The sequence below is a fragment of the Acipenser ruthenus genome, chromosome 29 (genome assembly GCF_902713425.1).
Source record: "Acipenser ruthenus chromosome 29, fAciRut3.2 maternal haplotype, whole genome shotgun sequence".
Classification (NCBI taxonomy): Eukaryota; Metazoa; Chordata; class Actinopteri; order Acipenseriformes; family Acipenseridae; genus Acipenser; species Acipenser ruthenus.
Window position 1 is genome coordinate 8,277,649 of NC_081217.1, and position 26,277 is coordinate 8,303,925.

General features: G+C 37.6%; 1 protein-coding gene across 3 annotated transcripts; it reads right to left on the reverse strand.

Moving 5' to 3' along the window:
• Positions 1-725: 725 nt before the first annotated feature.
• Positions 726-25,791, reverse strand: LOC117432393 (Na(+)/dicarboxylate cotransporter 3). Of its 3 annotated transcripts, XM_059003986.1 has the most exons (14): positions 17,310-17,573; positions 16,973-17,197; positions 14,400-14,665; positions 12,978-13,141; positions 11,104-11,167; positions 10,491-10,670; positions 9,834-9,959; positions 9,210-9,302; positions 8,742-8,846; positions 6,910-7,007; positions 5,658-5,770; positions 3,908-4,069; positions 2,398-2,535; positions 726-1,790 (listed from the first exon to the last, which is right to left on the reverse strand). In XM_059003986.1, exons 2-14 carry the CDS (start codon positions 17,081-17,083, stop codon positions 1,602-1,604), a joined length of 1,809 nt encoding a protein of 602 aa, XP_058859969.1. In that variant the 5' UTR covers positions 17,084-17,197; positions 17,310-17,573; the 3' UTR covers positions 726-1,601. The 3 variants fall into 3 exon arrangements, 2 of the variants coding, with proteins under 2 accessions (XP_058859969.1, XP_058859970.1); XM_059003987.1 differs by lacking the exon at positions 9,834-9,959; XR_009309280.1 differs by lacking the exons at positions 726-1,790; positions 2,398-2,535; positions 3,908-4,069; ... (7 more) ...; positions 12,978-13,141; positions 14,400-14,665 and adding exons at positions 20,833-21,141; positions 21,421-21,789; positions 22,438-22,554; ... (1 more) ...; positions 24,073-24,414; positions 25,333-25,791 and having other exon boundaries at positions 17,088-17,197; positions 17,310-19,759.
• Positions 25,792-26,277: the final 486 nt, after the last annotated feature.

The following is a 26,277-nucleotide window of genomic DNA, read 5'->3' on the forward strand; positions in this document are numbered from 1 at the left end:
ACAAAAAAAAAGCTGCTTCACGGCCATGACTTGCACAAATATTAAAACCGGCTTCTTTGCTTGTACTGTAAGTTAATGAAAGATTGCTTGCTATCTTTGTTTAATTTTTCTTTTTCAGTGCGTAAAATACACAATTTAGTCGTCAAACCTGGGTTTTGATAAGATGCTGTGTAACCTTAATGAGTAACCTAAGCTTTTCAAACAGTGTTTGAGGGTTAAGCACATCTACGTTATTTCTATCAGTAAACCATTACAGGTTTCAAGTCCAACTGCCGTTAACTGAAAGGTCTGTTTAACATAGAAACATGTTATCAGCTGTATGCAATCATTCAATACCATTCTTGGGACATACTTTGAGGATAATAAAATCAGCTTCCAGACAATGCTCCTAATATATGGATTGAAATATCAAACAAATTCTGCAATGTAACATGTACTGTACATATTCAGCCAATAAAATGTACCACCGCAGAAAAAGCTTTTTTGTACTTTGAAATATATTGAAATTTGGTTGAAAGCGCTTATCTCAAATGTTCATGTTTAACTTTCAGCCATGTCTTATGATAAATCATTTAAAAAAAAAAGATTGTGGAAGACTGCAGCTTTAAGCTACAGAGTAGGTCAGAGGGTTACTGAGGTATTTAAGGAGGCTTAAATGCCAGACAGGTTTACATTTCTTACAGACCTACGTGGAAGGAATTGTACAAAGACTGCAGAGTTGCACAGTGTTCTTTATTTTATTTTAGATTGTATTTCCCTCTGGAAAATGAATTAAGAAAGTAAACCTAAGTCACTTAACTGGTAAATGTATCTGTACAGTCTGGTCTTAATTTTACCAGAGCCGATATTAAAATTAACAATAATTTAACCACAAATCTGAAAACTGGGGTGACAACATATGATTGTACATTTTATGACAAGCTTTCTCAATAATACACACACACACTTTTTGACAGTATATGGTAATATAATTTAGGTTGTATCTAGCACTTTTATCTTTCAGTTTTGCTATCTGTTAAAATGACTGTCCAGAAAAACAGCAAATTCATACTTTGATTTATTATATTTAATACAATTTTACACACATACAAACATACTGTACATACACATAAATATATCAACATATTTATATCAATATAAAAACTAACAATGTGACATGAACCAGTTATCCTGATCAGGCGCTAACACTGAAGTCACTTTAAAATACAATTGAACCGCTTATCTTTGTAGTTTGATGGTAATAGCAGCAAATTGAGACTGTAAAAAAGTGTTCTTAATTGTGAAGCTGTTTATACTGAGGAGGCCTATAAAGAGAGAGTTTACTGTTCTTTAAAACAGCGGGCCTTTTACCTATCCATACAGAAGAGCTGTGTGAGGGGCATATATATTATATATATATATATATATATATATATATATATATATATATATATATATATATACTGTTTTGGTCCTTCCTCAAATGCATATGTCACTGTAAAATAATATGATTTGTTCAGATTTGAGTGTAAGCAATCTTTAAAATGTACCTTCAGATTTGTCTTTTGATTCACTTATTCCACTGTTAATGCATACTATTGCTCAATACATTTCTGTGCAAGCTATAACGTAAAATTGAGAGGTTTCACGGTGTGGTCGTATATGTCTGGCAGAGCTCTGGTTGCGTTGGCGCTGTGTACAATAGCCCAGTCCGGGTACGTGGAAAGATCAAAGATGTACTGACCCCAAGTGTTCATCGCCAGGGACAGAACAAGGACCCCTATAATGTTCATCACCACTCCCGTTCTCACCTGCAGAACGAAGACATAGTTCAGTATACCTGGCTGCACGCTTCACCTGCTCAAACTGCTGCTCTATGTACCACACACCCTCATATGCACAGAGATTCCTGCACAGCACACCGCAGGAAAACCACCGAACAATCCTGTGTCATTTCCTTATGTAGCACCAAGACACAAAGCACTTGTAATGCAGCAGAGGCCTTCCATAAAAAGTATGCAGACAGGCCAAATAGTAATAATGCTTGAATCACCCTGTGTTTTTCACGTAGCCACTAATGAATTGGGAGAACAACATGCAGTGTGGCACAGACCTACTCTTATCCTAATATGTAATGGCCTTAATGAGCTCTATAATCCTATAAGCCAGCACGTTATTATTATTGAGTTCAATTGGACCCCCACAAAACTGGAGTGATTGAGAATGAATATGCAGAATACATTGTTCATGTAATTTGGATACAAACTGTAATTCTACTGCTTCTGTGACCTTACATACCTCTACAGTATACCAGAGACCCATCACATGGCAAACATGGTAAAAATGCTCTTAGAAACAAAGCATGGATAGGAAAGTTTAATACATGGACATTCTTTTTATAATTTAAAGGCTACATACCATATCTTTAACCACTAGATGCCCCGAAGCAAAAGCAATGGCGTTGGGTGGTGTGGAAACCGGTAGCATAAAGGCATATGAGCAGCTCACCGTCCCAGGGATCATTAAATACAAAGGGTTTACTTGTAGACGCATTGCCTGCAGAGTAAAAACACAAAACAATTACTCAATTATTTTTCCATTTTTTTGTGCTACATAATTCTAAATCACGTATGAAAAATCTACCTATTATCGTTAAGGATTTGCTGTGATTTCAGTCCATCTGATCTTGTGTACAGATGTCATCCAGTGCATAGAAAAAGCTGCAAAATTCTGAAGTTATGCTTAGTACTAGTTCCTGAGTACACTTATTTTTTTGTAATTATTGCTGGCTGTCTTTGTTGTCTTATTTCCTGCAAGAGGTAGAACAAATCAAAGGATCAAATGTGTTGATAACGCTCTACTTGCTTTTTCAGCAGTTAAAGATTTCCATTCAGGAGATGAAGCCCTTGTTAATACTTTGTGAGACAGGTGTCTTTCAAAAATAAGACATAATTTTGCAGTTTGAACTGCACAAGGTGACATCTTATGTAATCAGAGACACTACACGCAACTTGCTAATTTATAGTATTTAATTCAGCTCAAGAAAAGGCATTATTCTGACCGCAGTTCTCATTTTGATGGGTCTAAACTAATGTGCATTCAGCGTGAGCAACAGTCCCTAGTAATACAATTGTGAAATGTGTGTTCATTTTACAGAAGTGGTGGATTCAGTATGGATGGCTGAATGACATAGCAGATACAGTTCCTTGATTGTGTTTCACAAAAACCCAGTAATAATGTATCTCTAAATCATTGAATCCGTCAGCCAAGAAAAACACCCTGTCCCGGACATCAATTCACTGTAAGTTGTGCATGCATAGCAATCAACTGACATATATTTTGCTGATTGACTCCACTTGACAGTATCATTTAAATAGCTGTTTGGTTAACAAATATCATTTATTATTAAGTTAACACAATATAGTATGTACAATCAATCCTAATATAAGATCATATTCTTGAGTTACGCTGACAGAAAAGCAGTTTTAAAGATAAAGGGTACATTTTAATAATTGTTTTTTTTATTTATTTAGTAGCCGCCATTTTTTTTTTTATTATTATTATTTTTGCCCAATTTTGAATATACAACTAATATTTAAGCTCGGCTCACCGCTACCACCCCTGCGGTGACTCAGGAGTGGCGAAGACGAACACACGCTGTCCTCTGAAGCGTGTGCCGTCAGCCGACCACTTCTTTTCACACTGCAGACTCACCATGCAGCCACCTCAGATCTACAGTGTTGGAGGACAACGCAGCTCCAGGCAGCTTACAGGCAAGCCCGCATGCGCCTGGCCAGACTACAGGGGTCGCTGGTGTGCGGTGAGCCGAGGACACCCTGGCTGACCTTTAACCCATCTTCCGAGTAAGCTTTTGTTTCTTTTAAACAGTGACGGGTTTCCGTCACATATGGGAACAAGTTAAGCTTACCAGTTCTGCTAAAATGGGCAGGAATATTATAATCGTGGCTGTGTTGCTGGCGAGTTCCGTGAAGGAGGCCACAACCACTGTGATGAGCAGGACCGCCACTACAGGGGACACACTCTCCAGAGGCTGCAGCTGGCCTCCAATCCAGCTGGACAATCCCGACTCCTGCAGGACAGCGAGCAATGGAACAGGACACACAAACACAATGGTCATCCATAATGCTTCTAGCTAACAAAATACTTTCATAAATTATACCTCACTTCTATTCACTATATGGGTCACAAATGTGCTGTTTAAAAAAAAAATATATGCTATTGCTAACATATATTTACTGTACTTAAAGAAAGTTATCAGTTTGCTTGTCTTGACCTACAGGAAATCTATTACACTTGTACTTCCTAGGTCATTTCACCTCAGCAGTGTTGGGTCAAGCATCTTACTGGCTGCAAAGCTTGACTGCCATTAGGGGAAGCAGATGGCTGGTAACTGACAGGAAATAAAGGGATGGGGACACACTGAAATGAAAGTGCAAGACTATCTGAAAGCAAGGCCTGCAGAAACAGATTTCTTTAATCTAATGTAGTACCAAATACAATGTTGTGAATACATAGATGTCTTCAAAACTACATAGGAAAGGGATGTGCAACAATTTATTAAATTGAAGGAATTACTTATTTGTTTGTTTTTTCCTTGCATTGATTTTTACATTTTTTCAATAAGGTCATATAGTATGTTGATGCATTATAAACCACACCAAATGTAAACGTTTAAGAAATCAAACAGAACTGACCACCCCTCATCGTAATTAAATAATTGTTCTTTACTGCAAAGAAATGCAGTGCTTTTGTAATGTGACTCTAGGGGCACACTGTGTGTGTACCTGCATGGTGAGACTTATTCTAGTCACATAGACATCCTCGGTGTTGTCCTATATGACGTTATGTTTGACCTCACTTGTTTTTAGTGGTCTTTTGCAGGTCTTGCAGGCCGGGTTATCCAGCACTGTCCTTGGGCATGTAAATAGAGGGTTCTTTAGTAAACTGACCAAAGCCTTCAGTAATTAGGCTAAAGGCAGTAAAAAAAATGTGGCTCTAAACTATAGTTAAGACTTCTAACAGTTGATACTGGGTGATAGAACATAATTAGGGCTTCTGATTTTTCCCCACCTTTTCTACTAAAATCAATTGATACCTGTTAAGTCTTTCGTGTATCTCAATCACAACTGTTAATAGTAAATTTGATTTAATTTAACTAAATGGGCTTTTAAAGGGTATATAAGGACCTTTTTATTTTATTGTGTTACATGTTCCCATGTGTTGCTAACTTTTTTAAAACTTTTAAATTGCATTCCCTGCCTCAAGATGTCCCATGTACCTGCATGGACCTCTCAGAACTACATTTCCCATCATCCTCCTGCTCACATATGTAACTGAGATGGATTTACCACTGAGCAAAAGGATGATGGGAAATATAGTTCTGAGAGGTATAGTTAAACTAGATTTTACAGTCTTAACCACAAACCTTAATAGAAATGCATTACATTTCTGATAGCAATCATATTCTTTACAATAATGGAATGGCCGTTTATTTTTTTTCCAGATTTTACAAATGTTCTTAAATGGGTCTAAATAAAGTGTAAGTTATTGTATTTCTGAACTATTTTGTGAGTATATGAAGATACTACATCTTTAAAACCTTCCCAACATCATTATTAGTTAAAGAGTTTATTATTTAAGCATTTTTAATAGAATACCTCACAGCCCTTAGCCATTGCAAAACCTCCTCCGAGCAACAAGATTATGTTCCAAGGCACACTTTCTTGGGCTTTCTTCCAAGACAACAGCGGTGGACTCGGAGTATTTGGTGCTGAGAAAACACGATTTAAAAGAAAATGTGAAAATTACAATGGCACCAAATAAAAGACCACAGTTCAGATTACACAACACAGACTCATTACTGAACTATTATAAACTGCAGTGTTTGCAGGGCAGTTATGGTCCCCTCCCTGTTAAAATCCAGGTAGTGGCCACAGTTTGTAAACTATATCTAACTGATATAGCTGGCACTACGGTAGATCTTATATAACAGGCACAAGGACTTAATCTCCAGACTGGAAATCTTTAACTGCTGAAAGCTCTAAGTAAAGGGCTATGAACAGATGTTGTTTTTTCTCTCATACACACTTGAATAATGTTTTCCTACAACACAAAATGTGTGTCCTTTGATCTCTGCTGCGTATTACAGGAAAACAGCTAGCAATTTGTTTTTTCAACATGCTGCTAAGGGCTCATGACACTGCTAGCTATTTTTTTGTTTGCAGAACAAGTGTTGCAATGTGGCAATCAGCATGCTTTTGAATGATTAGTATAATCCTATAAACCAAGAGAGTGCAGAGCTACTGTTCCATAGGAAACTCACAAACTGATGCTCTTTAATCTCAACACATACCGGTAACCCTGAATATTTCAACTGCTTAGAATCATTGGGCTCGAACAAATCCCACTTCAACACGGTAACTTGTAAGATCTTCAAACCAAAAAAAATACATACTGTATACAGTACATACAGCTGTGCCCAAATGTTTTGCATCACCTAGCATTTTAGTATTGAGACAAAACATCTTTTATTTAACATTAATCAAATAAACTACAAAATGATATCGCAAAAGTTTACTGGAAGCCATAATAGTAGTACAATATTTCATGTTCGAAATGTCACATTTTTCAATTTTTGTCAGTTTTCCCTTAAGTATACGGAAAACTGAAAGCGGTATGTGATTCATTATGTTAACGTAACATTATTCAGCATGTTTAATTCGACTTTATGAAGCTAAATTTGTTAATTCCATAGGGTGATGCAAAACTTTTGGCCACAGCTGTAGATTGTATATTGTGTGTTTTGAAAGGGTTTTAGGGTTACAATCTGTAATGAATCTTATTATATACTACTGTTACCCCTTTAATAGTTAAAGGGGTAACAGTAGACAGAGATAAATATGTACTTACCCTGCTTATCAAACCACCATTTAATTGAAGGTTTTTGCGACGGGAAGAAGAACAATATTGTTACTATGGTAACACCGGTAACAGCATCTGAGAGAAACCTACAAAGAGATCAATAATGTAAAGAGGGAAGCTATTCAAATTCTTTTCAAGTAAATACTAACAGTGAAATCATTGTACACTGAATTCAAGTAGCTGCTTGCCATTTATTACAGTAAACAGGAAACAGAACAAAATAATGCTCTTATGTCCAGAAACCCAAAGGCAAAACAATGTATGAAATTGCAAAACCACACTTGTTTCATATGCCATTGCAACTAGCATTAATTTACTATTTATTAAGTGCTTACGCCAGTCTTTAATTTCACTAACGTGTACCCTTTGAAAGGAGAACATTCCATATTAATGGGACAGAATGAGAAACTAGCAACCTGCCATTGCTTCAGTGTCCTTGAATTACAATGTATTACTTGGGCGTTTTGGTTCTGACACTGTACAAATGACTGCCGTTTTCCTCCTTTTAAAAAAATAGAATAAACGTGTTGAAAATACTGAATGCCGTGTTTGTTCCATTCTATAAAAAAAGAAAAAAAAACTGGAATGGAAATCTTTGCTTAAAAACAGTGATTGAAAAAAGGTGTATTGTCCTCTGTTGATTAATCATCAGTGATGCTCAATGGAAAAGCAATGTGAGGAATGTTAGAATTCGACAAGACTACCTCTGCTATTTTGATTGTGTTTACACACTGTCCTACTCTTTCAATGGGATGGTGGCCAAAATAACCACGATATACCACATGAAACAGACAGTTGAGTACAGAGGATGGTGACATATACTCGATCTGTATAATTTCGATCTGTATAAATTAGTGTACACAAACACGTCTCCCACCTTAATTTCCTTCAAAATGCAGCAGCCAACAACATTATGTGACATATTAGAAAGCAATGAAGCCTTCAGGTGATCTGAAAATAAACCCCCATTGTGTCTATTCATATACACATTCTCAGATATACCTTGGCATACACTCACAGTCATTCTAGGCATACTGTTAAAAGTGACATCTCCTGGACATATTGAAACAGCAAAAAAAAACATCTGAAGATAAATATAGATTTGCAGGGAAGCTGTGAAGATTGCCAGCTAACTGTCTTGACTTTTTAATTTGAAATGCTCATCAGATCTTTGCAGTGTTATTGGTCTGTTACAAGTGTGTAACTGGGGCTCATTGGCAAGTTACCTCCAGGTTGCAATATTCACTGGCTTTTCAATCACACATTCCTGACTGAGACATTCATCATCGCAGGTCTCTTTCATTACCAAAGTAATCCAATTGTGTCTTTCAGGTGTGTGCTGCATAAAATAACCTTCTTGTGTTTCATACTTTAAGGAGAGGCTTGGTTGTCAGCATCCTTTAAAATCATCAAGTCATCCCCATAGGCATTGTTTTCAGGTATGCAGTCTATACATGTGCCATGATAATATAGCATGTATGTATATTGTATGTAAGTACTGAATTCTGAGAATACAATACACTATTAGGATCTGTCTACCTGATTGGATTAGGTACTATATAGTATGATGTATTATTGATGTAATACAGCCATCTGAAACTTCTTTGTGACAGCTAGTTTGTATCAGATGGCTTGTATAAGATTAGATAGAAATTACATCACATTACGATCATCAATACAATCAATACTGTTTCATTTTTAGCCCCCTCAAGGTCAGAGTAGCCAAGTGGACAGCAATCCCACCCACAGTGAAGTCACACCTTGGTGGGTGGAGATCAGCATTCTCTCTGTACAGTTAAAAAAGGGGTTGATCTTCTTACCCAGCTTTAAAAAGCTTCGACCAACCAGGAAAGAATTTCGGATCTCTTGTGAAAAGAAGAGCAGCAAACAAAAAGAAAAGACATGCAATTGCTCCTTCAGCAAACCTGCAGGGCAATTGAAACCACAATTAGAAGCTGTTGAATGAAGACTACACTGATACAGCAGCAGATTTAAACACCCTCGCTTTAATGTTCTTCCCACTGTCTTCAAGTAGAATTAATATGAGGGTGAAGTCATTCAAATAAGTAAACCTTGCATGTTGTAAAGGTAGCAATTTTCATTTGTATGTTTGTTGATTATTATCATTATAAGTATGATTACATTTTGATCTACTAAATCAAGCAGCACAAACAGATTCCAGTTTCTGCTACCCATAGTGACATCATGAGTACAAAGGATATATTTCTCTATTGTGCAACCAGAACAATCACATATTAAGTTGTAGAAGCATTAGGGGCTATACATACTGGATAGGCCCCAGCTTTTCATAGTCTGCCTTTATCACTGCTCGTGCTCTCGCCTCTGCCTCTGCTCTGAAATCTTTCTTCTTCAGACACAATCTTAAAAAAATAAAATATTTGTTACTACAAAAATTACCTCTAACATAAAGTTTAAAAGTAGGTTTTACATATTAAAGACCTCACAGGTCCACATTTAACATATTAGCTATTGGTGTTTATTTTTTTTATTTTGCTTCTTGGAGCCAAAACAGAGGCTACACGTGGCATTCATAACCCCCAGCTGCTGAAGTTAGTAACAGGTTGATGGCTTGTTAGTTCACTCAGTGACAGAGTGGCCAGAAGGCTTCAAGGTGGGAGCCAGCAAGATGTGTGCCACAGCTAAGACTAACTTTCTGATTACGTACAAACAGATACTGTAGTCAACAAATCCCATTTGAATATCTACAGTATACAATACCAGAGAATTAACCTGAAGGATATATATATATACACTGGAAATTAATTCCCATGCAGTAGTTTTTTAAAGACTGGACTACATCAATGTGTTGGGTTCTCACAGTCATCTGCTGCATGTGCACAACTGTTCATAGTTTAAAAGCAGTTGAAGATGAATACAGCCCTTAGCATTACCTTGTATTGAGCCCCCCGTAAAGGAAAGATATCCATAGCCAGCCGAGCAACAGAAAAAGCAGCATTAGAGGGCATGCGAAGACAAACCAGGACCCGAAGTTGATCAGATCACAGGCTGGAAAAAAACTTAAAACAACAGGATTGTGACTTTAATCCTGTAGACTTTGAACATTCATAGGTTGCCAAAAATATGCATGTGACCAAAAATGTTGAAGTAATTTATACATTAAAGAGGAAAGGACATCTCGTGTTTATACATGTGGCTTGTTAGACAAAATAATGTGATATCTGTATAATGTGAGATCTTGTAACAATTGTAAGTCACCCTGGATAAGGGCGTCTGCTAAGAAATAAATAATAATAATACCTGTGGTCATAATCCATCAGCTCTTACAATGAGGCATTTTTTTAAGACCCACGCCAAAAAATACTGTGCTACACTTTTACCAAAAACAAAAATGTCTTTAAAATGCAATATTAACACTGTAAATGGCACGACGTGATTAGGCGATCGCATGAGTGATCATTATCTTCTCAGTAGGAACTTGTGTAAAAATGGATTGATGTAGTTGTCTGAAATTGTTGAGGGACCACCTGGGGTTTACCGCAGGTTCTTACTGTATTGAAATTGAGTGTAAATATTATTCAGCAGCTTACTTTTTCAGGCTCCCCACCAGAAGCAGGTTTGGTGCTGTCCCTGTAAGGGTAGCCGTGCCTCCAATGCTAGCAGAGTAGGGGATGGCAATGAGAAAACCTTTCCACACATTCTTCTGGTATTCAGCTTCTTTCCTGATTTCTGCAGGAGTCAGGCTTTCAAACTTGTCTGGCACATCCTGCCTTTAAGCAAAGCAAGTTAGAATCTCAGAAGGTCCACAGAAAAAAGGATCACAGTGCAATATTTTGTCTCAAAATATATAAGAAGTTGGCCAGCATTTTGTTCCTGGCAGCTTTTCCATTCGTAGTTTAGTTTACCAGGTTGTAGCTGTGCATTGCTGTGGTCAACGTTTCTAAGGGATCTTATAATATTCGTCTTCTGAAATGTTTCAGTGTTTACCTAGAATAGGAAGATTCTTGCTGGTTCACACAAGAGAAATAAACCACAAAGGTCTACTCTTTAGGTGAGAACTGAGGTATACAGTGTTTACGTAGACAAAGTTTGTCTCATAAGACTACGTTAATCACAAAGCTGTAAATTAGATATGAATGGGGTTTGATACAGAGAAGAATTGAAATCACTATGTAGAAATCATTTTGTAATTGTTTTGTGTACCTTTCTTCCAGTGTCAAGATCTGCATTTCAGTTGGAACAGTGTGCATCTTCCTCTGGGATTCACCTAATGAATGTAAAAGCATGTTGTTAAGAAATGTAATAGGGCACTGTATATTGCTTTGTTTTCCATTCTATAACTATGGGCATTGCATGCCATAGGGATGTGTGACTTTAGAATGAAAGCACACATTTAGATATTTTATTTAACATCATGTAATCAAAGGAACTAAAAAATGATGTTGCAAAAGTTTACCAGAAGCCATAATAGTAGTACAGTATTTCATGTTAGATTTTGAAATGATTAGATTTTGAACACATTTTTAAATTTTTGTCAGTTTTTCAATAAGTAATGTATATGGAAAACTACAAAGCGGTATGTAAGTAAATATTTTAACAGAAGATTCACAGGCAGGAGGAATGTAGCTTAGTATTTAGAGGCTTAGCCTCGAGGGAATGGTGATGGCCTGCGGGCCAGGAGTGCTTGTTTTGAACTGGTAGTGGCCTATTGGCCAGGGAAGGTTTGAGCTGTTAGTGGCATGCGGGCCAGGGCAAAGGACGGGGTCCGGGCATTATACCGCAAGAACCTCCTACTGCAGAGGTCTGCCCCATTGGCCTCCGGGACCCTCTGAAAAACAGAAAAATCCTCTGACTCTGCGGAGAATCCTAGAGGTGCTGCCTCGTGGACCGGGCCATGCCCCTAGAGGATGGAAAGGTTCATAACCTGGAAAGAAGGAAGGAAAGAGAATCCCTGCCTCCAGGAGCCAGCCTCTAAGAGGTGAGGCAAGTCCTTTAAGACCAGGCACTGGAGTGCGCCTGCTGGGGTACCTGAAAGATAGAATTAGTATTTGGACTTTAAGGATTGTAGATGACTACAGCTCTTACTGGTACAGTGAGAGAGAAACAATAGAGTCTCTGGGTGAGACAAGAAAATAGCGCATGAGTCTTGAAAGAACAGCGTGGCCAGTGGTCCCCTCTGACTTGCTGTGGAGAGGACCCCCGTTTTTGAACGAAGGCATTAGTAGCTGTAAATAGAACTCGAGGCTTGGGAAGTGAGATTCACTAACCCCCCATAGAGGAGACCGGCGCAGAGGCAAAGCAGCAAGTGAAATATAGAGGAGGAGGAGGAGGGAGGAGGAAAAAAGCAAACGCAAGAGAAAGAACATAGATTGTGACGAGGTTTAAATAGGCAGGTAGGTTTGATAGGCAGGAGAAAATAGGAGGAGACATTTTTGCCTTCTCATGTGTTGTCACAAGCTTTATAATTTGAGAAGCCTGAGTTGAATAAGAAAGGTGATGGAACATCTTGTTGTCCAAAGTTTATATTTTGGTTTACATATTACAAGTAAACATTACTGGAAAGCATGCTTCTGTTCTGTAACCGTTGCTGAACAAGAACATCCAGTTTAAAAGTCTAGGTAGATATTAACGACAGATGAGTTTGAATTCTGGAAGTGCATCAAAGGAATTGCCTGCTGTGTCTCAACCATGCCCTGTTCTTTTCACTTGGCTACACATTGCAAAACTTAAGTTCACAGTGTCTTTTTGCAGCAGCATTTCCACATCTTTAAGCCTGTGTAGTACACACGAAAATAATGTATTTGCTGTAAAATACTGCCATATTTATGTATATGGGTCAGAATATATTATCACAAAATAACACAGTACCACAAGTGCATTGCTAGTCCAAAACCAACATCTACACATAATCAAGTAATACCCATAGCTCATATACCATTAGAGGTTGTCCATACATCACCACCATAGAGAATGGACCACCCATTGACTAACCTTGCTTTGAGCTTAGTCAAATGAGACACATCTTAACAAAGGAAGATGGGCACAGAGTAAAGTATCCTTGGTAAAACTGAACTCACCAGTTGGCTTGTCTTTTATTTTGCAGTTTTCCTTCAGCGTATCTAAGTCTCCAAAGAGACTTATGAGAATGGCATGTGCGATGGGTAGCATCATGGCCGTGGTGGCAGTGTTGCTCAGCCACATGGACAGGAATGATGTTGTTAACATAATTCCCAGGATCAGCCTAAAAATGAAATAAAATGAAATAAGGAAAATGCTAAATACAAACAATTCTGAGCTTTCATTAAATGCCTTGCATTCAAATTTGCGAATGCCTTTATAGCTGCCTCTGCCTCTATCTTTAACACAAGTTCCTGAGTGCAATATTTTGTAATTTCTTGTAAGTTCATACATAGTGTACAGAGTGTCACTTATTATAAGAGACATCATTTCGCCCCACTTGAGTTGCCAGAACGGTTTAGCATCACTTTCTTTCTTCTCAACCAAAACTTAACGAGATGGCACCTCTTATCCAATAGGAGACACTCTGCACACAATGTATTATCTTAAAGCATAGGGCCCCTGCCATGTATTTTTGGAACTGTGTGCACTCATTTTACCATCACTAATTTCTCAATACAACAGTTGCGTGGAATACAAAGGAAACGTGGAGAGTGAACAGTCCTGATGGCCACATTCCCTTCTCCACCACAAGCAGTGGATAGCTGAGAGGATAGCCCCACAGTGCCCTACTATACTATCCCATATATTTCCCTATCATATAACATTCCTGTTTGTCTTAGTGTAACAACACAGTGCTGACATAACTGGAATTCCAGGGCTTTGGATTACAGATGCTCCACACGTGATGGATGTACACACTCCGTTTGGAAAGACACTCATTCTACTGTACAGAAGAGCATTTAACACTGCTTTCTTTAATAGATCATTTCATAGTGTGCCAGCGTTTGGGTTTTTAAAAAAATATATTTTACTGTAGGCATGAATTTAACTTGTTGTCCAGTTAACTTGAAATTGAACAAATATCAAACATGAACAATTGTCCCTGACCTATTATTATTATTATTATTATTATTATTATTATTATTATTATTATTATTATTATTATTATTATTAGTGTGGAGTAGTGGTTAGGGCTCTGGATTCTTGACCGGAGAGTTGTGGGTTCAATCCCAGGTGGGGGACACTGCTGCTGTAAGCTTGAGCAAGGTACTTTACCTAGATTACTCCAGTAAAAACCCAACTGTATAAATGGGTAATTGTATGTAAAAATAATGTGATATCTTGTAACAATTGTAAGTCGCCCTGGGTAAGGGTGTCTGCTAAGAAATAAATAATTAATAATAATAATAATAATAATAATAATTATAATAATGTTTGCTCAGTTACCTAGCTCAGTTATCTTTTACACAATTCTAAGCTGTATGCCAGAAGCTTGCCAACCAGTAGATGGTACTACAAACAGATAGGGATGTTCTCACCAGGCTGGCTTCACGCCCATGATCAGGAGGATCCTCAGAGCAATTCTCCGATGCAGGTTCCACTCCTCAATGGCCGACGCCATCACAAGGCCACTCAAGAAGAGGAAGTTGGTGTCCAGGAAGTACTGCGGGCAGACTTTGTTGGAGGGCAAGACTCCAAGAAGGGGGAACAGGAAGACAGGGAACAATGCCGTCACAGCAAGGGGCAGCGCTTCTGTACACCAGAATACAGCCATCAGAAGAACTATGTAAAGGCATTTCCCTTCCTGGAAAGAACAAGTCCAATAATGAAACCAATGTTCATTTCAATAGGGTTTACACCCGTGTTTCATAGAGCCAGGGAGTCCGTGTATCGCCTGTTCAGTTATTCAGGTAGGCAGATGGCATCAACTGTCCTGAACTCCACATGGCTCAGAGATGAAAACTATCTTTTATATTTCCATTTATAAAGATGCTTTCAGGCACTGCAACTAGTCCATGAAAAAAAACGACCATTATATGTTCAGTGATAGTGGTGCTACAGTAATTTGCATTTTATTGTTTGCTGTATTCGTGGTTTTGTGATGTGGACCGGTTCACTAAGTCCCCCGGCTGGATTTTTGCCAAGTGGTAGAGGTGAGGTCAGGTGCCCTGAGTGGGGATATTTATTTTGTGAGGCCATGGTCAGGTAACTTGCTATAGGGATCTGCAGGAATGCTGATATCACCCTGGTTATCTTGCTAAACATGGACCACATATTATAGAGGATAATTTGTGCCAACATTAAAAAACAAATAAACAAATAAACAAATAAATAAATAAATAAATAAATAAATAAATAAATAAATAAATAATGAGATACATACATAAATAAATACAGAAAAAAACCCCGAAATAAACAAATACAAATCGAAATTCATTGAATAGAAAATGTATTTATTTATTCTATTTTTTTCATTTTGGCACAATCTTTTCGCTCTAGTATTTATCATTAGCGTCATTCTGAAAGGGCGGGACAATACGGTAAGTGAATCGATGATCTACTAACTTTGCCTTTGGGTTATGCAGGGTCGTGCAATCAAGGGACGACGCCAACTAGAACGATGCATTTTCTAGCAAAAATCTTTTTTTTCTTCTGTGTGTTACAAATCCGTGCAATACAATGACTTCTAGGAATCTTATCCGACAACAGATTAATGTGCTTTAAGTCAAGTTGAATAGGGGTCGGTAAAACCAGGCTGAAGTTGTTTTGATATTGGACATTCGCAGTAATACAATACAATTATAATAATACAATTATAGTGCCAGCTTCAACCGCTCCTACTCAGACAACTAAACGCAGGAATGGTTTGCAATTTACAAGGCGCAAAGGACCCCATAATCACTGTGAATAAATGAGGTGTAGATAAAATAAAAAGTTTAATGTAACAAATATGCAAATAGACCCCATTGATATAACTTAGATCCCATTGATATAACTACTTGAGTCTTGGTTGATTCTAGACACTGTTTAATGTTCCACAGGCGTGCCCTTTGGTGGCTTCACTGTGGAGATGGCTCCATGCTACAGGCTGGGATGTTGACAGTGTGTTTACATTATCGATTTTTATTTTTATTGTTTAGTTGGTATGCAGGGGCCAGTTCATTACAGCCGAAGGGTTGTTATAATGAAGGGCGTTACAGTGAAGGTGGATTATTGCATCTTTTCGAGTCTACGCGGACTCAAACCTGGCAGACCAGTTTGTAGATAATTGAACGCACCAACGGTATTGTCCCGCCCTTCCAGTATGATTGACGCTAATGAGAAATACCAGAGTGAAAAGAGTGTGCCAAAAATTTTAAAAAAATAAAAATAAATAAGTAGTTATCTATGTAATGTATTTTGTTTATTTATTTCGTTTATTTATGTATGTATTTATTTGGTTTGTTATGTATTTATTTATTTGTGTATTTATTTCGTTTTTTATTTATTTATCGATGGATGGATGTATTTAGTTCGTTTTTTTTATGTATTTATGTATTTATTTATTTATTTTGGCACACATTATCCTCCAGAACATATGACCCTCATTGGTGTTTTTCAGGCACTAGAGGACAGTGACAAAGTACCCAGTGCAAGCAACCGCAATACAAGTATATCTTAAACTGGGCTGTTTAAATTAATATGCAAGGGATTGACATTTTCTTAAACTTAAAAAAAAGTATGTCTTGCTAATAATGTAGTAAAGTGGGGTAGAGATACTGCAGAGCACTGCTTTTTTCTTTTCTTAGGAAAATAAACTATAAATGGTTTAAAGCCTGGTTCTTGTCTCAATCAGCATTATAAATTGTGATCTGGGTTTAACAACTGTTTCTAGAGATATAGTGAAATACACATCTAAACGAACTAACTAAATTCATAGATAGATTGATAGATAAAACAGCGCCAAAACATTATAAAATACATTATAACCTCAAGTAGAATTTTAAAGTCAAATGCACGTTTCAGGTGTTTGTGAAACAAATTTTCTCTGTTGTACACCTGAGTGCATCATAAACCCATATGAAAAAAAAAATCACAATAAAAAAAAGAATACAAAATAAATAATACTCACCCTGAGTGGAAGAGCAAACAGCAGCGGAAGAAGGAGTAGGGGCGTTACAATTAAAATAATGAATCTCTTTACGCACCAAAGTTTCTTAGCAAACGATAAAACGGCTTCCATCTCAAGCTTGCAACTTCCAACTAGTGAAGTCAATTCTGAACGAGCATGCGTTACTGCCGGCTGCAGCAGATAAAGTTTGGAGCAACTTTTGCTCCCTTATCAGTTCGTTTAAGGCTGTGGAGAAGATTAACAAAGTGTGTGAGGAGATGTAACTGGTTAACACTTCTGAAGAAATTAACTGAGACAATCACTGCTTTGTATTGGTTTACAGTACAAGTTGACTTACCAGAAAGGGATTAATGTGAAGTACCCACCGACTCGGATGATTTACATAAACAAGTACGAGCCCTGAAGGTGGGGTCGTAATATTTTTTCGATACTGTACAGGAACCTGTTGAAACAGCTTTAAAACTTCTGCAGTGTACAAAAATAATAAAAAAAAAGCGGTTTACTTAGACAAGCCGTTCTTCAACTGTGTAGAAAGAAGGGCACACAGGTGAAGAAAAGCTTGTCTGAACGACCTGAAATAAATAAACTGATAAACATCAACGCATCAATAAGTCATTGTCCCCCCAGTGTTTGTACTTTGGTGCTCAATTATATTACTCTCCGATTAATGAGGAAAGACATGTAGCACTGCTTACACAGGACAGATCAAACAGGGTGCTCTGACAAGCACTCGTGATAATACAGATGGGCAGACAGAAAGACATAGCAGATACGGTTAGCTTTAGTATGTACTAATAACATGTATCACACAAGTGTGTGTTGACTGACAACCCACGAGTTAATGACATTATAAATAAATACACTTATATTGAAGGCAATTAATCAATTTAACTAAAACAAACAAACAAAAGAAAAACATTGGAGAGCATTTGAATGAACTTTACCAAATCATAAAAGCAGCTGACAAACCAGGGCTAGGGACACAGCGGGAAATTAAGTGGAGATAGATCTAAGACAGAGGGTAGTAAACCGTTCTTTACACAGTGAGGGTATGACATGGATTGCCTTTAAGTCCTGACTTGACACAGTTTTAAGATAAACCAGCTACTAGGAACCAGAGGAGCATTGATGGGCCAATGGCTCCTCTCGTTCATACATTTCCTTCTGTTCTTATCTTCTCCTGTAGCCTCAGTAGCTTCCAGCTTTTGCCGGATAACATCTAATCACCTGTGCTGTAGTCAACTCAAGAAAGATGATATCTCTGAAGGAATATAGTGGCCAGGATAAGACAGTACACTGTAGTACAGAACAACACATGGAAACAATAGGCACCCAAGCAAGCAAACATTAGTATCATGGCAAAGTATGTTATAAAATAACACATTCATGGTGGTTGTACTTAAATATGAGATGATTTGTTCCAGGGTATACCAAGATATCTGATAAGCAAGGGATGTGACTGGGGTAAAATGGATATAAAATGTCCCACACCAATAGTGTGGATTTCTTTCAGCTTCAGTGTTCTTGATGTCAGATTGGGGTTCTAATCCATATATAAATTTCCTCATACATAGACAAGGACCACTGCACCCTGGGTTGTAGGCTTGGATTACACCCAGCAGATCTTTGATTATATCTGTCTCACTCTATGCTGTCACAGAAAAGGATCACTAGCCCCCTCTTCTGGCAAACAGCATGTTGAACAGCGTAGTGCAATTACCACTTAGAGGTACAGTACATGGAATACCACTCAAATCAAGCCCAATTTGAAATCCAGTTTATATTAACAATTTCAGTAAGTATGGTACCACAAAACAGCTTGTATAATCTTAATACATGTGTTGCACTCTGTTTTAAGCAAATGATGTGATCCGCCTTTTAACTAATTTGACATATTTATTTTTCAGAAATGACATTTCAATTGCCCATAATGAATGACTACAAATAAAGACATGGCTTTTTACATGGTTTTTATATAAAACCATATACAACTTTGGTTGTCAGATAGATCTATTATACTTGTTTTATATTATTTATATTATATTTGCATTTGGATCTGAACCTAATATTAACATAAATAGTTCCCGCTGTATCTCATTAATGCACTTATTTCTGATCTTAAAAGCATAACAAAACATGCGCAGGAAATCACTTAGCAATCTTTATCCAGAGTAATTTTTTTTTTAAAGAGATAAACAAAATGTTCCTAATGTTCCTTTACAGTTTTAATCCAGTTGTTTGTTCTGAATCAGGCCTGCTATATACAGCAACACTTTTGCATGTATATATCTGATTAATTTGTTATGCAAATGTTTTACAGTTTTACAGGTCTTTAAAGTGATGGCTATATGGGTCATGCTTATCTGGAGAACAATGTGCAAGACTTCAAACACCAAGTTCCGGCTGTCCATGGTGGCCTCACTATTGATTGACAGTGCTATGGCGGGTATTTTTATACAGTACAACTTCAGTTGACAAGATGAAGCCTGTATGATCTCTCTTCACAGCTAGTTAAAGCGCTGTGTTCAACGATACACTTGATCACACTGCCGTGATCGTCCCTTGTCGGAGTTAGCTTCAGGAAGCTGTAAAGCGAATACCGTCCGTTGGTATCGAGAATTGATGGGGAACTAGAAACTCCATTATCTACCTGGAGGTTATTTTTCAACCATTTTACAGTGATGGTGTCAGGGCAGAAGTTATTCATGTGACAGTTTAATGTACATTCTTTCCCCACTTCTGGTTGTGCGGGGTCGGAGGTGATCCATAACACTTCAGGAGGCATTCCTAAGAACAAGGGGAAAAAATGATACAATATGTACAGTAAGGGATGCAAAATGATTGTTTTGACAGTTTAGATCATTAAAAAGCTGTCCTTGTGCTATAAGGTTAAAAAACATTCTCAATCACAAATTCGTAGATGAAACTATAAAAATGAAATGTCAGTTCTGGCAGCTCAAAAGTTATTATAACCCATATTAAAAGAAACTTACAGTAGAAATTGACATTAATATTTATTAAGGGAGTATTCTCGTGGTATGAGGTAAAAACCACTAATATTGGTTTTCACTCTTCCTTTTAATTGGTGACTCATAACTCCACAGCCCACACAAATTACAAGACATATATCCAAATTAAAAATAAGTGCTGCCTATCTGGTATCTGTACACATCATACATTATAACGTTCCAGGAAGTAAAACACCCACCGATTTTTAGAATTCATCATGTTTTACACCAAGGAAGGTCAAAATTGATAACCTCACCAGATTCGCTTCCTAGAAATGCAATTACTTCTGAATCTCAGAATTGCTTCCGTAAATGTGTAAACTGAACAGAGCTGTCAATTGCAAGTAAAAATGTGCAAATAGACGTTTGGGTAGGAAAGGGGCTGTCGAAAGTTCATGCAACACCAGGAAACTTTCAAGCAATTTTGTCTGGCAAGTCTTGAGGAAACTTTCATTAAAAGTAACATTTTCAAGCAATTTTCACTATGTTCAAAGTTCAATCGAAACGGTCTTGGTGGAAATTGTTTGAAAATGTCTCCTACAATTTCCTGTTGCGGGTCATTCCAGCTTAAGTGGACCCAGAAGTTGCTCCCCTCTGCATCGATGGCTTATGTGGTGGAAACAAGCTTTTAAATCATATTACTATTATTAGCCTGCTATATCCCCCCCATAAGGAGAACAATTAAGACAAGCTTCAGGCATGTTCTCACCATTTATGCATCTTTTCAAAGTTAAGGAATGGAAAGTTGAACTCTACAAAAATAAGGGAAGCAGTGAAAATGTCAAGTTAACACAATTTAGGAACAATTCTTGAAAGAAGAGGTACTGTGCAATTCGTGTTGCTACACTTTACCTTGCAGATTAATGCGATAGGAGAGTTCCTTAAAGCCAGTAAAGCTTTCATGGTATACTCGACAGGTGTAGACAACTTTGTGGTCGTTCTTTGAAACGGTCAGCTCTATTTGATTCCAAACACTGTAGAGTCCGCCTCTGTCCTGGAAGGGACCGAACTGAGTGAACTGCTCCACCAGGAGCTCATCTCGGAACCACTTCAAAGTAATGGCTCGGGGGTAAAACTGCTCTGTTCGACAGCACAGAACCAATTGTTTTCCTGGTTCAGGAATGTGAGGCAAACTAGTTATTTGGCAATAGGATGGTCGAACTAAGGAGTAAGAAGAAAGATTATGAAATAATAATAATAATAATTTGAGCACAGAAACCTCATTTATCTAACCCTATACAAATCCTAAAATGGCCCAAATGGATGGAACAAATACCTACTGCTGTATTTCTTACATCCACTAGGGGCAGCATGTTGCAGGGGGGCAGGTTAACTTGGAGATTAGATACGAGGACTATATTGAAGCCACAGGGGTGCTTTAAGCTTATTTTTAAAAAGTCACCAGAAAATGAATATTAAAAGGATAAAAAAAAACATCACCTTTCACCCTAAGAGTTGTGCTTTTAATGACTGGTTTACTCTTTCCATGCTGCACTCTGCATCGGTATTTTCTGTTATCGTCATCTAGTGTTGGGACAATACGGAGGCAGGACACAGTGCTGTACAGTCTCCCGTGCTTTAAGGGTTTATTCACAGCCATGTCACTTAAATCTTCACCATCCTCTTGTAAAGGAATGCGTTCTGAGCTGCTGCAGTGTTCCTTCTCTTGCAGAGACTGGTTGTGAGACAGTCGTAACCACTTCACTTGGACTTGTTTAGGTCTGAACGCGCTGATGTTGCAGATCAGTGTAACTGTCTCATTCCCGAATATCATTTCAGGGACTAGAATTTCAGAGACCTTGGGAGGAACTGATAAAAATTCATAAGCAGCCCGTCCGACTGCATGTCACGCTAACATCTCTACATGTTTCTTGAGAATCGCTGATCTAATTTTGGTGTAACATAAAATTGGGCATAACTACAATCTAGGAGACATATAAAGGTGTACTGTACATCCGTTCATACATATGTCACATTATCCTGGGGATCCCTATTAAGGAAACTTTGCATTGCCATTTCATATCATAAGCTACTTAATACATGATTTATCACATCGATAGCACTTATTTTGAATGTGCAGCTGTGGTGGGTGGGATGTACGTAGTAACTGACATACTTGTTATATATATACAACATATACAGACATTGTATTATAGAAAATAGGCTTTCACTACTTTGGAAAATATTGTATTCCCATGAATACACTTTGCCTTGACATTCAGTTTAAAAAAGAATAAGACTTTTATAACACAAATATCAAATGTCATGATCAATCAATACCAGAATGAGTCATAATCAAACTTTAAACATCTTTCTTCATCTTTGACAAATCCCTACAGTTTAAAATGTTACTCAATAGTTAAAAATGATTTCACAATATTGTTTCTGTGTATTTACCTATGGGATATTTATAGATAAATGTATAGCAATTGTAATGGCATGAATAGTCCGGCTTACCTTTCTGTAGATACTTGAAATGTATAAACACAGCTCCCAGCACAGCTACAGTGACAAGGATACTAGCGGCAGCAGTCCCCGCTATCACTGTGGGGCTTCTGTAAGCAGGTTCTGGTTCTGGTAAATAAGCAAGGTCACATTGGCAATGAATTGATGTACAAGTTAACTTTTCTGTTTCAACTGAAACTATCTTGCAACAGGGAGATGTAGCTTTTATATGCTGCGACTGCGACAAAAAAGAAACATGACAATCAATTTACACAAGTGTGTGCACAATTAAAAATGCATGAGTCACAATAAATGTATGCATTTGCCCTTGTTTTTTTTAAATGTTTTTGTAGTTTTACAGTTTTTTAAAAAAAAATGCTATCACTAGTTTTGTGATTTTATGATTGAATGTACTGATAAATGACCCTGTTATCTCTAAAAAATAAAACAGAACTGGCGTACCTATGACTGTTAATGTGGTATTTGTTCTGAAAGCCATTTTGTAAGACTTATGCCTTACTTGACAGGTGTACACAGCATCGCTTTCTTTAGCAGTAGCCCACAGTGTGATACGGCTTTGAACACTGAATGTCTCATCTCCATTTGGAAGCGGGATTCCTGTACAGACGTCTCGCGAGACAGCTTCTTGCTCTGGGTTGAAGTCTTTCTTAATGAACCACACAACATCTATTGGCTTTGGGTAAAACCTGTTTATTTCACACAACAGCGTCCTCTCTTCCCCGACTGTAATGGTTGGAAGTTCAGGCAGCAAAGTTACGGACGGCTGGACTGTAGAGGAAAAAAAAAAAAAAAAGTATAAGGTTTTTCTTTTTACACACTGCCTGGTCACTTTATTAGGAACACTGTTCAAGTTCATCCCAGATATGCTCAATTCGATTAATACAGAGATTGTGGTGAACACAAGAAGTCTCTGCCATGCTTCTCAAACCATTCACGCACAATTCTGACATGAGAAATGTATTATTGTCTTGAAAGTAGTCATTTCCACCAGGGTACAGGCGCAGCATTGTGGGGTGGACCTGCAACGATGCTGAAATAAACCATGAAATTCACACGTCCTTTCAGAGTAATCAAGAGACCAAGAGTATATATATATATATATAAATCCTACACTGAACTATGCCAACAATACATCACCCTGAGCTTACTAAAGATCAACTCAGCAGAGCTAAAGATCAATTATCAATAAGAGCAGAAAATCTGAACCGTCTACATTTAAATTCAAACACCAGTTTCTTGAATTATTTTACTGAAACCTGAGATGTTTGAGGCCTTGAAAGCTGTAACAGCGAATCTTATAAACACTATTAACTCTTCAATGCAGTTATCCCAATATAAATGTGAGATAGTTATTACAAACTATGTTCTGCTTGACAAATAGGCTACTGTACTAATTGTATTCTTAATTCAAAGGCATTTTTGTAAATGGCTTCTAATTATGTGTCCAACCCCTGAACTTGATGCAGCAATCCCAGCATGACACTTATTTCCAAGCCATGCAATTTATGACCACCTATTGCTGCAATTATCCGTTGGAGCATTCAGGTAGCTACAGAGGTAAGAAGGTTTCTTGTAACCCTTATCCTGTATATCAAGCCCATATATATACTGTTTGATTTGCATTACCTGACACATCCAGCTGAGTTGTGCCAAACGCCATTTCTGGAGTTATCAAGACTGTACAGGTATAGAGTCCCTCGTCGCCAACTGTCACGTTTCTTAAATGTAATGATGCATCTCCCAGAACGAGTCTCCTCTGACTTACTTCAGACCCGTTTCGATTGTATACTTCTTTCCTCCCATCAAAGGAGTACACCATCATCTGCCCATCCCGAGTGTCTGCTTTCCATTCCACTGCTATGTCTGTCAGCTGAGGAGTCAGGGAGCTTGAAAACGTGCAGGTTAACTCAACATCTGATCCAGCCAGGCTATACACTGGGAAGGTACTGCTCGTCAGCTTCAGTGTGCCTTCAGGGTCAAACAACACAGTGGGGACTATAGTATTAATCTAAGAGACTGGCAGATCCTAAAAGATATTCACTTTCACAACTCCTTCCAGAATATTTTTCATTGCATTTTGCTATCACCGGGGGTTACCAGCAGGATATGGAGCTAAAGGGTGGAAAGATTTAAAACCACCACTGTTTAGATCATTTCAAACAGAACCATTTGCAGCCTTACATATGAATACTTCAAATGAGCCTGGCTGGTCAGCTCTAATCTATAGTTTAAACTAAATACTTTGAGCTTCTTGGGTTACAGTGCAGTTTTTACGGCATTTTTTTTTAAATCCATTCTGTCCTATACTCCCATTAGCTCTACAACACCATGACAGCGTTCTGGTGTTTTTTGAGTTGTTGTTTTTTTTTTTGTACAGATACTAAAACAAATGGAACCCTTATTGAGAGCTCTTGACAGCCCTGCGTTACTGCCATTCAGTGTTTAGAAAAATATCCACAGCCTTTAGTTTAGAGGTATATAATTGCAAAAAACTGCAAAGTATGGTCAAGGGGAAAAGTCTTAGGGTTAACTATAATGTTAAAACAGGATTGGAAAAGAAAGCAGTTTAAACAACCCTGAAATAGTTTCAAAAGGACTCTCATTATAACTCACTGCGGAAGTCAGTTTATTTCCATGTAGTATTTTCTTTTCACTGATTTGAATAGCATTTATTTTATGCCCCGCATTTCGAAGATCAATTGAATCGACCCCAATATGCACATAAAAAGACTTACCACAAACCTTTCAAACTAAATCATTTCAAACTAGTTACGATCTACAGTACATTTGTAAAGCTTGACCTTTGTACCTTTGATGTCGTGACTTTGCCACGTAAAGTATATGAAACAGAGATCCATGCAAAAATATAAATTGAAATCCCCATACCTCCATAGACTATGAATTGCAGGCCAATGTATAGTAACTGAATTGAGCCTTTGCCATGCAGAAAAAATGTTCTCATTCTGCAATTCTTTGGGTTGCGAAGGAAGTGAAAGTATTAACGTCTTACTCATACAGTTCAGTAGGCTTAGATACTGTATGACACACCCCCTTGCAGTACCAGTCACACTCTTGGCCATAAGGGTACTCTTAAAGCTGCAGTGTCCCACAACCATGTTCAATTTTACACGGCAATATGCATTGGTTTCTATTTACTACATAGACTGCACTACGGGCAGTCCAGGTTGTTTGCAGATATTAGCTGTAGACAAATCATCTTCACCCAGCTAACCAACGGCTGCATGTTATACAACTAGTATAAGTTAAATAGCTATACTATGGCTACTACGACTACTAGAAATAGGGTGTTATAAATGACATGTCCAGGTACTTATAGATCAGTAAGAAACTAAAGCACAATAATAATAATAATAATAATAATAATAATAATAATAATAATAATAATAATAATAAATGTTGCGCCAAAATGGTGTTATTTTTAAAATTGTATTTAACAGAATAATGGCAGTGCCATAAGAGATAATTTTACATTTAACAAAAGTTATTTATTTATTTAAAATGTTTGTGGAATCCGGGACCGCAGCTCTATTATTAGAAGCGCGGCACACATTACACAAATACTCTAGCAAGCGTGTAAATGCACGGCAGGCACTGAACAAGCCCACTGTGTTTGGACAACTTGCTTCGATAAACTTTTTCCTACCACGGGATTCGAACTCGAGACTTTCCTGACTTTCTACACCAGCGCGTGCGAAGCCATCCGCTACACCACAACACAAGCACCGCCTACTTCTATTTCAGAAGGCGCACGTATTCATGATACAAAAAAAATAAAATAATTTACACAATTTCTCTTGTATGTCACTTAGT